This window comes from Cebus imitator, unplaced genomic scaffold, assembly GCF_001604975.1.
Source record: "Cebus imitator isolate Cc_AM_T3 unplaced genomic scaffold, Cebus_imitator-1.0 Scaffold137, whole genome shotgun sequence".
Lineage (NCBI taxonomy): Eukaryota > Metazoa > Chordata > Mammalia > Primates > Cebidae > Cebus > Cebus imitator.
Window position 1 is genome coordinate 5,039,820 of NW_016107452.1, and position 12,365 is coordinate 5,052,184.

Genomic DNA, 12,365 nt, shown 5'->3' on the forward strand with positions numbered 1-12,365 from the left:
ATTGCTGGGTCAAATGGAATTTCTATTTCTATGTCCTTGAGGAATTGCCACACTGTCTTCCACAATGGTTGAACTAATTTACACTCCCACCAACATTGAAATACTCCCCTTTTCCAACTGTATCACCTGTGTGAGGGTGGATCTTCTTTATCTACTTCAACAAAAACATGCTTTAACAGGCCGACTGCACGTGTTCAGAGTCCAGCCGTCTTCTATTATGCTAGAATGTTAAAGTGATTTGCAAAAATAGAAAACGGTGCCACTCTTCTCATTCAATTTTGTCTTGAAAAAGTTATTTTTCATTAAAAATGTGTTATGTAATGAGTTTGTTTTTTAAATGAATATTTAAATAATTTCTAAAATTTCTTATATAGTAAATTTTGACAAATATAAATCACCTAAAACAGTCTCCAGGAGTTCTAAATGGTTTTTATGAATGTAAATAGCTCCTGAGTTCCGAAACTTTGAGAACCACTGTGATTTTGCTTCCTCTCTCACTGGCCCTCTAGTCTGGCTAGCACCTCACTTACTTCAGAACCAACTATCCCTGAGGGAATCTAAATTTGGGCACAGAACTTGCTGTTCAGCTTTTTCTATGCACTTGGGATTCCCTCTCAATTGTCCAGTCTTATTCCTTATAGAGTGAGCAGCTGATGAGACCTCCTCAATTCCCAAGTAAATCACCTCTCTCAGGAGAACACCATACACACATGCAATCTCCAACTTCACAGAAGCTTTCACATAAAACAAACGAGGGACCCAGAGACAGGCAACCCCTACAGGCCAGGACTGGGTTCAGAGCAGGACTACTGGCCCCTCAGAGGTCTTACTATGGCTTTGCATTGACACCATAACTTAATATAAAAAGAAGCACAGGTGTTTTGTACCTACATGCATGGTTTTAAGAATTAGAAAAGTTTAATTACAGAGTTGGCAAGCAAGTGAAATATTTCAAAATTTAACTGTTTCTGTATTTTAATGATCCAGTTTTCATTAATGAGGTTCTATAATTTTAGGATTAAAACACACCCACAAAATTATCTATTTCATCTATTTTGCATATGAGAAACTACTGCTCAGGAAAAAAAGCCAGACTTGCCTAAAGCCACAAATAATATACATGGCAAAACTCCAGTTAGGAGACCATTCTCAGTGGGTCTCACATTCCTGAACATTTTTCGAGTGAGGCACTAACTGCCCTTTTTCCCTGGACTATCTTTGTAAGGATATCTGCATAGTGATCAGCCTTGAAAAAGTCTTCCTCTAAAGCAAAGGGCAGATTTGGTTACTGTCCAGCATAATACAGAGGCCTCTCTTGGGGCTGAAGGCAAGTCTGCTTGTGGTCCGATATCTAGGATTCCAGTTTCCTAAGTTCAGGAGATCTCGGCTATGATGCTAATCCAATGGACGCACAGCATCTGCATGGGTCACTTCATGTCATCCCTCACAGGAATTGGGAACAAAAGAGAAATGATACAAACTTGATGCTCATGCTGCTTTCTTTGTGTTAAGTCCGTTGTCTCTGATGGTGTTCAGGACACATTACCCCTGAAATATGGCATCCTGGCATACTGAATATTTTACGCTGGAGGAATCTGAAAAATGACATGCAGGTAGGATTTTCTGACCATCTCCTGAAGCAGGTCATAAAACCCTCATGTGAGAGGTGTCCCCACTACACTCAGAGGAAAGCAACATCCTTATCTCAGAAGAGGAAGGGACAGAGAGGAATCCGAACAAAGGACTTGCTAAATTTCTCCTAGCTTGTTACTTTTTGCACATACCACTTCGTCCTATCCTGTTTCTCCACAACTTTCCACTCTTCACCAAACCTAACATAAAAACACTCAGGTTCAACCAATTCTTCAGTCTTCATTTTCTTTTGAAGGCTCCTGTGTCACATAAAACTTTTATGAAATAAATGTGTATGACTTTCTCTTGTTAATCTGTCTTTTGTTACAGACACCCCAACTAAAGAACCTCAAATGGGCAGAAGGAAATAATATTGTCCCTCCCCTGCATCTCAGACCCAGAAGGCTCCTATCTTCCACCAGCATCAGTGAAAGTATGGCAGGCTAACTTGTTAGTTTCAGGTCCCTACAGCTTCTGACTCCAATTAGACCACAAAATACAAGCATAAGACGCACAATAGCCAAAAATACTTCTTAAACAACTTGCTATGACAAAGGAGTAATAAAACTGCCTGTACTTGCACACTGTTACTGGGCCATATCCTCCGGGGAAAAAGCAACATGGCAACACATAGCAAAATCTTTGATCTGGTAAATTTCACTCTTAGGAATTTATATTATATCAGCTTCCCTGGAAAGAGACCTTGAAACAGAGTTATATGCAGGAAATGTAGCAGGAAGTGTTGTTCAGCAGATACCCTTCTAGGAAAACAGAGACAGGAGGACTGGGCAGAGGGAGACGGTGATGTGCAATGTGGCTATACCAAGGCCTCAGCCACACATGAGCTCTGGAGTCAGGAAAGCCCTTCAGTTGGTCCAAGTTGGGGCAGATCATGATTCCCCTAGATGGTCTAGCCACTGGTGAAAGGCGTCCCCTGTGAGGCAGTGTTAACACCGAATAGCCTTCATTATCTTCACTGAATTACAGACTGATACGGCTGACATTAAAAATAGGAAACTCGAGACTTTGAGAGCATATACACATGCAATCTCCAACTGCACAGATAGTAGTAACACTCTGGAATAGTTCAGATAACACTAGCGAAAAAGGAGGCACAAATATAAGTGAGGAGAAATAATGGGTGTCCTTCCTATATTCAGGTATAAGGAAATACACACAATGGCAACAATCACTGTGCTTTCTGCCTGGCACTGTGGTGACTGTTTTACATACATCACCTTATTTACTTCTTGGAATGTACTGGACAGGTACTATCATCATACCCAATATAAATATGACACAAAACAGGTTAAGCAGCTCACCCAAGGTGACAAGTAAACAAGTGGTAGAGCAGGGCATCAAACCCAGGTCTGCCTGACTTCAGAGCCCATGCACTTAATTAACCAATCCATTCCATGGTCTCCCTACTTAGACTGTTAAAAACAACAACTACAATACAACACATATTTCAAGGACATGTCATCCATTTACCCCTTCAGATCTACTTTCCGTCTTCACCCCTGCTCTCTGGCCTGGGAGGCTGACTTGAATATAATGCATGGTAGGGCTCCTTTGCTGCCAGGTACATGGCTCCCTTGCTAGCATGACCTTGGGCTGGCTGTACCCCTGGATAGAAGTAGCAGCTCTTGTAAGGTGCTCTCTCTCCACAGCTTATCTCCAGATTCAGTCGCCATTCCTCACCCGCCCCTTGACTCTGCAAGCTCAGGTGGTAATCACCGCTACTATACAAGCTAGGAAGGTACCACACTGTCCTGAGGGGTTCCCCTATGCCCTACCCACGCCTTGATAGTGTCCCCTCAATCTGAGAGTGCCATCTTTTGGGGCCAACATCCTGGGCTGATACACACACCTATACATAAATAAGATGCTGAGTAATGGCAAGATGTTATCATTTACCTTCCCAGGAAAGAAATGTAAAGGCCATTTTCTGGGAACAATATGCTGTATTGGGGAGGGGGAGACTACTACTGGAAACAAGACAGACACAGTCCTGCTCTTTAATAAACATCTGGAAGGAATACTTTGGCAAGTTTAGTCAAGGCATAAAATTAAATTATAGCTCCATAGCAGCAAAGGTCCCTTCCTCCCCCGATCCCTGCCCTGGCATTATCTCATCCTCCTCACCAGCATCTTGCTTCCTCTGACAAGTAGAGAAAAAAATGACCTTCCCCCATCCCTCCTGGTGGGACATACTTTCTATCTTTAGAGAAGGATATCTAACCTTTCAAATAATGTCCATAGGTCAGCCAAATGAACAAGGGAATATAACATACCAAATCAAAGCCCAAATATCAGGTACAGAATGGAAAGACATAAATGTGTCTGAAGGTAAGTCATATAAATGTGACTGAAGTAAGCAGCATCTTCAGTCCTTTGACCAAAGTTTAGGTAAAACCACAGAGCTTACTAAGGTAAGAAAAGTATCATGGAAAATGAAAAATGGCTACCAGAAGGATTTAGCTGAATTAATGGATGAAATACATCCATCACTCCCTCATTCAGAACCGTTGATCAGGCACCAGCAAAGCTTGGGGGTAGGCCACAAACAGTCTACCCCAGCTTCAGCACTGACTAGCTGGGTGACCCCAGGCAAGTTACCCTCCCTGACGCTTCAGTTCCTCAACTACAAAATGGACAGAATGACAGGAGGGAGCTCCTAAGTTTGCTGTGAAGATTCGATAACTAGGGATGTCAAGTGTTTAGCCCAGTCCCTGGTACACCCACAGATTCAGCAAATGTTAGCTAAAACGGATGGTATTACAAGTAGCAACGATTTCAAAACAAGAAACAAAATCTCCTGACCTGCCTTAAAATGCTCCATGTCATGAACTGTGTAATTGAAACAAAACTGGAGAGGCCTGAAGTACACAGGTAATCTTTAGAACTCAAGGTGACAGAACACTACAGCTTCCCCAAAAGGTCTGCTGTTACTACCTGAGATATGTGGGTTAGGTTCCTTTACTCAATGTAAAAAAGGACAATGTGATACATAGTGGCTGGGGGAGGGAGTAGTAAAAATGTATAAATCCATGTGCAACTTTATAGGTTTAATATTTTTTAGTTGTGCCGCTAACTCAACAAACTGAAAAGAAACTATTTCATGGGTTTATGTTGCTGGAATGATGAGTTAAATTTACCAGGAGTTTCCTTCTGAAAGGCCCAAGCATCATGAACAGAAATTGTAATAAACCTACTCTTTCTCTTTAAGCTCTGGCAAATCCAAGTACCAGTGCTCTTCACTAATGATTTTCTTTTCTTCCTCTTCCAGTTGTTTCTTGGTTTCTGAGTCCAGTCCCCTTTGCATAAACTGTGGAAAAAAAAAAAAAAATCAATGTCAGAAACATTTTCCATTTTAGAGCTGAGGAAACCTCAAATAATTTCCTTCTGCTTGCTATCCCTCATTTATCTATGGAGCCTACCTTAAGACTGAGAGTTGGGGCAAATGATCAAACGGTTTAGCTCTTCCCTTCCAACTTTACACTAGATGATGAGGGACTGTGTCAGGGCATGTGAAAATGCACAATGTATGCTTCCTTTGGAAAACTTAAGACACCACATTTAGAGTCTTCTTCTCACCCACAGAGCCTACTGGTTTTGCACCTGCTGATCTGGGTTGAAATGCTCTTCCTACCCTCTTCCACCTGGCCAACTCCTCACCCGTCTGACATGTAAACTTACGCCACTTCTGTGATGCCATCCCTGGCAGATGCCAGTAAAATCAGTGTCTCTGTCCTAAATGCTTTCACGGCTCCCTCCAACAGACTCACCACATCTTAACTTTTTGAGCATCTTTCTCTTCTGGAGACCTTTAGGACTGTGACTGTGTCTGAGTCATCTCTTTCATCTGTCCCAGAAAGATGACTGAAGCACAGTACATGCCCGATAAATGTAGACAGAAGCAAAGGTGCACCTGTAAGTCTGCTCTTCTTTTTTATTTTTCCTCTGAAATGCTGCTAAACTCTTCAGCTGCTCTTATTATCAAATCTGTAGAAATCTGACAATACGGCAGTAAATAACAGTCCTGCTGCTAGTCTCTCACCAGCATGAATATCTACATTTCTTCTGGGAACAAGTGAACGAACTTAAGAGGCAAACCAGAACAAAATGATAAAATACCAACACTGAAGAAAATAAAATCAGAAAACACCCAGGAGCCTCCTAGCAGTTAAGTTTCAGGTTCCACTGGTTTCTATGTGTCCTCATTTATTTCCCTTATTCAGGCCCCATACTTCTTCTCTTTCTATTCCAGTTTTTCCAAAAAGAAACACAAGCCTTTTTAGGCATAAAGGCTTTAACAATGACTACTAAGTTAAATGAAAATAACCTTAAGAACGTTCATGAATAAAATATAGTCATGTGCTGCAAAATGATGTTTGGCCAACGATGAAACCCTCCCCTAAAATTATAATACCACATTTTTACTGTACCTTTTCTATGTCTAGATATGTTTAGATATACATAAACTTACCACTGTGTTACAACAGCCTATAGTATTCGGTATAGCAGCATGCTGTACAGGTTTGTAGCCTACAAACAACAGGCTGTGCCATATAGCCTAGGTGTGTAGTAGGCTATCCCAGCCAGGTTTGTGTACATCAACTCTATGATGCTCTCACAATGACGAAATCCCCTAACAATGCATTTTTCAGAATGTATCCCTGTTAAGTAACACATGCCTGTGATAACATCAAGTGCTCATGAGAATGTGAAGAAACTGATCATTCATACATGGTTAATAGGAAAGTAAATGGTACAGCCACTGTGGAAAATACCTTGGCAGTTTCTTAGCAGACTAAACATACACTTACCATATGACCCAGCAACTGTCTGCACAAAGTGCATGCATGCAAAATGGTGAAATCGGAGTAAGCTCACTGTCAATGTCCTGGCTCTTTATTGTCCTCTAGTGATATAAAATGTTGCTGCTGGGGGAGGTGGCATGAAGGATGCCTGAGATATCCCTGAACACTTTTTGCAACTCCCTGTGAATATATTACTATTTTAAATAAAAAAGAAATCAAGTTTGTAGACTACTGTCTTGTAGTCCTCACACATTTCACCTGTGTCTATACCCTCATCCCAGGAAAGAACTGCAGTTTCTTGAATGTACACATTATACTACCCAGTCCTTTTGCCTTTGCTAGTTAACAATACGTTATAATTTTTTGCCTCGCACAATATTTACTCTTGTAGGCCCACAGCATGTGTCCTCTGGTAAGGCTTCCCCAACTGGCATTTGGCTTAGCTCTTCCTAGGCCTGCTCCTGTAAAGTAGCACCTTTCCAAGACAGCCTTATCAACAGAGGACTATCGTCCATCATTGTGCTGCTTTGGTGTCTCCCAAGATTACGATTCTGAATAGACCATGACTCTCATTCATCTCGTACCATTAGTACTTAGGCTGCACCCCTGGGACACAAAAGAGCTCACTCAATCAAGGTTCTCTGAATGTAAATGAATCTAGACTTGTCTTATTTTTCCAGACTCTTTCTGGGATGGTTTTCTTGAAATGCAGATGCCTCATTAAATCACTAATATTCCTCATGGTAAAACTCATCAATACTGCCCAACTGCCCTTTTTTCTCCCATTTAGTCATGTACCTATTCTTTTGGTATAAAAAAGAGCCATAAACTTATGCTCTGTACATAGGGAAAGGATAGAACTACCTGTGAATATAAATCAGGCACCTCCAGACTTATGTAGAAGTTCAATTCTCTTACTCTAGAGCATTTCAGAACACATTCTAAAACTAGTGAGGACTCAGAGCAGGCATCAGCACAATACAGTCCTCAGGCTGGATGTCTGTTGTTCTCGAAAAAGTTTTACTGGTACACAGCCATGGTCATTTGGTCCTGAACAACAATGGCAGAGCTCAGTAGCTGTAACAGATTGCCTGGCTCATAAGCCCAAAATATTTATTATATGGTCCTTTGCAGAAAGTTTGCCAAGCCCTGTTCTAAGAGTCTAATAGTGCTAAAATCACAAATAAGCACTCTCTCTACAACCATTCCATACTGGCAGACCTTCTATCCACATCCTCCTTTTTCTGCTTCCCATCAGGATCAACCCGCAATGGCTTACCAAATCAGAGGCATTCAAGTGAGTCAGGATTAAATCCTCAACCCTATCATACTTGCCATAAAAAGTGGTTCCCAACCTTTTTGGCACTAGGGATTGGTTTCCTGGAAGACCATTTTTCCATGGGTGGGGTGGAGGAGGGGAGGGACAAATGGTTTAGAGATGATTCAAGTGCATTACATTTATTGTGCACTTTGTTTCTAATATTGTAATATGTAACGAAATAATTACACAACTCACCATAATGTAGAATCAGTAGAAGCCCTGAGCTTGTTTTCCTGCAACTGGGACAGTCCCATCTGGTGGTGATGGGAGACAGTGATAGACCATCAGGCATTAGATTCTCCTAAGTACCATGCAAGGTAGGTCCCTCGTATGTGCAGTTCACAGTAGGGTTTGTGTTCCTAGGAGAATCTAATGCTGCCAATGATCTGACAGGAGGCAGAGCTCAGGTGGTAATGCAAGCTATGGAGAGCAACTGTAAATGCAAACGAAGCTTCCCTCACTTGCTTGCCTGCCTGTCACTCACCTCCTGCTGTGTGGCTCAGTCCTAACAGGCCTGGACTGGTACTGGTTCATGGCTCAGAGGTTGGGGACCCATGCTATATAGGACTTAGCTATGGCTATCCCACCCAAGTGCAGCTGCTCCATGCCTTCTCACAGTATACTCTGTTCAATTAGTATAGGTAGTGTCTCCTGCTATCTTGCCAGTAAGTTCTTTCTTATCGATGACCAAAAGCTGCCAAACCAAATAGAGAACTTGGGTGATCTTCTTTCCTCTCCTTTACTTCTAATGTTCAATTGGGTCTCCCCACTTGGTGGGGGTGGATACTTGTTTTAAGTTAATTTCCTCCTTTTTAGTTGCAACTCAGATCTTTAGTTTGAGTCAGAGTCACCCAGTACATCGTCTGGCTTATTCCAAGAGCTAAAACAATTGCTAAAATCGTTTCAGTATCTGCTTGGCCAATTCACTCCACTTCTTTGAAATTAATGTTATTACAAATCCTAAAATCAAAAGGAAACTCTTCAGTAAAGATTCAAATTTTGCTAATATCCATGAAAGTGCTTGACAAACTATAAGTTATGCTATAATTTACCCTCCACCCTCATTCACCCATTCATCCCTAATTCCATTCTAGCTCAACTCCATTCAAATCTTGCACATGTAATGTTTACTCTCTAATCTTTGTCGTTTTGAGACAAGGTCTCCCTCTGTCACCCAGGCTGGAGTGCAGTGGCACCATCTCAGCTCACTGTAGCCTCGATCTCCCAGGCTCAAGCGATCCTCCCACCTCAGCCTCCCAAGTAGCTGGGACTACAGGTGCGTGCCACCACGCCCGGTTAATGTTTTGTATTTTTTGTAGAGATGGGGTTTCACCACGTTACCCAGGCTGGTATCAAACTCCTGGGCTTAACCGATTTGCCTACCTCAGCCTCCCAAAGTGCTGGTATTACAGGCGTGAGTCACTGCGAATAGGCTCTCTCTCCAGTCTTTCAAAACACTATGAATAGCTTCCTTCCTTTTTTTGGAAATTCCACCTCTTTAAACATGACATGTAACGGTTTGCTACTCTCTATTAGCAGTGCTCAGTGAGAGGCATTACAGAGTAGTAACAAAGAGCGAGGGTTCTGGAGCTAGACTGAGTTCCATCCTGTCTGCACTACTTATTAGCTGTGTAACTTTGGGTAAGTTACTTCCTGTAGTCACCTCAAAGTGTCATTACGTGAACTGCATAGGTTAATACATGCAAAACACTTAAAACATTGTCGAGTACCCACAAAATGTAAATATTTGCTATTTTTGATACTGTTCCCTGTATCAATAGCTTTCCATTGCTCACAAAATAAAGGAAAATATCCTTAATCGGGCCTAAAATTCCCTGCACGTTGTGACCATGGTCTACTCTGCAACCTTATTTCTTAGTACTTGCCTTCCAAACATACTGAATTATCTCTAGTTCTTGGAAATCTCCATGCTTTTCATTTTCCTTCTTGCCTCTGGGACTTCTTAACTGTTTTTCCTACTTCAGGACGCTGTGCCTCCCATCCTCCCAGTAACCTAAAGGGACCAGTAACTACCCCGCGAGAAGTTCAGTGAGTTCCCAGGGCCCCCGGCGCTTCTATCCTCACTGAACGTGGTAAACTGTACCCTGACTGCTTGCTTATGTATATATAAGCTCCGTTCCGCCCGCGGGCCTCCCGAGAGAGTCAGCCAAAAATCATAACCTGGTTCCCAGTAAACAGTACAGAGCAGGCGCTAAGTGAATGAATGAGCACAAGAGCTGGAAGCCTTTGGGGCCTCTCTGGTGTCCCCCGTCCGCCCGCCGCCTAGGCCCAGATCAGGTCGGAAGGACCAGGTGCCCCTACCGCCCGGCGTGGCTCAGCGTCCCCGCACCTTCATGCGTAGCAGATTCTTGGACAACTTTGTCTTGCGCTCGGCCGCCATGGTGGCTCCAGCCCAGCGCCGCGCTCGGCCGCGAGCCTCACCGCACATGCGCGAAGCCGCGTGCGTCGCTGCGTGGCGTGTGTAACCCGCGACGCTCCTCTCCACCCCGCCCTGCCGCCCCGCCCGGTGTCTTGCGCGCCGGCGCGCGCCTCTGTGGGCGTTCTGCTGACGGAAAGGCTCTGGTAAGCGCGCGGGGCAGTGGCGCGGGGATGAGCGCGGCAGATACTAAAGAGGCCAAAGTCAGAGGAGGCCCCAGAGCCTTGCTACTCCGAGCTGTGGGCCGCCTTCCCGGGACGTGGGCCCGCCCACCTCGAAGGCCTATCCTCCCTCAGGGACCCCCTTCCTCAGGGACCCCCTTCCTCAGGGACCCCCTTCCTCAGGCACCCCCTCCAGACTCACAAGTACTCGCCGGCCCCATAGATTCCCGCTATGCCTGCCACCCGCCCGGGCAGTGTTAACTACGTGTTTTGTCTTCATAACATGAGTGGCGGGCTGCCTGTGTTCTGGGTGGCTTTGCAGGGGCCACGTCGTTTTCACTAGGACCCCACGAGTTGCTCCCGTCCTCACAGCAGCCCGGAGTCCCGGGGGAACGCGGTCGGGGCCGCCCCAGGCAGTCTGGCTTCGGTCCCCGCGCAGAGCTACCTTCAGCCCGCGGGCTGCTGCAGGTGCGACTCTGGCTGAGGGATCTCCGCTAAACAGAAGAATTGCAAGAAGCAGCAAGAGACGGAGGCAGGGATGGGTTCCAAACACACGTGCATGAGGGGAACGCCTGGTTTTGATCTAAAGAATTGAAAGCCTGGGCAACATAGGGAGACCCCATTCCACCCAAAAATAAATAAATAAATAAATAACTGGGTGTGGTGGCGTGGACCTGTGGTCCCCGCTACTTGGGATTGGGAGGCTGAGGCTGGAGAATTGCCGGAACTCGGGAGATGGAGGCTGCAGTGAGCTGAAATCCCGCCACTGGACTCCAGTAAGGGCTACAGAGCGACATCCTGTCTCAAAAACAAAACAAAAAAGAAACACTGAAAATAGGGTAGCGTTCATACCCCGTTGCTTAATGCTCTGGGTACCACCTAAAGACGTTTTCGAAAACCATTCCCAGGTCGATGCTGTGGAACACCCTAAAGCTAGTAGCATCTCAGCTGACAAGCATGGGCTCTATGTCACATTCTTGAGCTGGGCACTTAAGAGTAATTAGTTCACTTAATAAGAACGGGAAGAAGGTATCGTAATCGTGTTGTTAGGGATTCTGAGACCGCGGGACTTGCTGGAGTTCACACAGTTACTCCATGTTAGAGATGAAATTCAAAAACCGATTTGGATGTTAAAAGCCCTTTAGGTTTTCCCAGGAGTAAATAAAATCATTGTAATGTACTAAGTAGCTGTAGAATCTCATTCACTTGTGACCGTGTGTGAGCTGCCAGGACATAATACCGTGTAAAAACGCATCCCCACTTTTCCTGAAGCTGACATTCTGGACATAAATAAGTGGTGAATGCTGTGAAAGAAAACAGTGACGTGATGGAGTAACGTTTAGGGTTACTTTAGACAAGGTAGTCCGGAATGGCCCTTGTCAGATGATGGTGCTAAGGCTTGAAAGTTGAGAAAAACCTGTTGTGTGAAGACTTGGAGGTAAACTGTGCTCAGGAGACAGAGCAGCAACTGTTAAGTTCCTGAAATATGAACAAAACAAAGTCCCCGTTGTTATAAAGTTTAACAATGGAAACAGTGAGGTTAATCATAAGCCACATTGCATCCCCTAAAATTCATACGTTGGAGCCCCCACTTCTAGTACCTCAGAATCAGAGTGTATTTGGAGATAGGGCCTTTAAAGATGTGATTAAGTTAAAACGAGACTCTTAGGGTGAGCCCTAATCCAGTCTGACTGATGTCCTCATAAGAAGAGGAAATTTGGGGCTGGGTGCAGTTGCTCACACCTGTAATCCCAGCACTTTGGGAGGCCGAGGTGGGCGGATCACCAGGCTGGTCAGGAGTTGGAGACCACCCTGGCCAACATGGTGAAAACCTGTCTCTACTAAAAATACAAAAAAATTAGCCAGGCGTGGTGGCGTGCACCTGTAATCTCAGCTACTAGGGAGACTTAGGCAGGAGAATCGAGGGAACCCAGGGGGCGAGGCTGCAGTGAGTCGAGATCCTGCAGCTGCACTCCAGCCTGGGTGACAGA

The 12,365-nt window shown here is 44.4% G+C and overlaps 1 protein-coding gene across 3 annotated transcripts in view; it reads right to left on the bottom strand.

Moving 5' to 3' along the window:
• Window positions 1–10,236, bottom strand: part of MPHOSPH6 (M-phase phosphoprotein 6) — a 26,133-nt gene extending 15,897 nt beyond the window's left edge. Inside the window, exons 1-2 of one of the 3 annotated variants that reach the window (XM_017541876.2) lie at window positions 10,127–10,236; window positions 4,848–4,960 (exon numbers count right to left, since the gene is read on the bottom strand). In XM_017541876.2, coding sequence (XP_017397365.1) covers window positions 4,848–4,960; window positions 10,127–10,225 — 212 coding nt within the window. In that variant the 5' untranslated portion in view covers window positions 10,226–10,236. Of the gene's footprint in view, window positions 1–4,847; window positions 4,961–9,880; window positions 10,055–10,098 lie in introns of those variants that run through there. The other 2 variants (XM_017541878.2, XM_037743222.1) reach the window with 2 other exon arrangements.
• Window positions 10,237–12,365: the final 2,129 nt, after the last annotated feature.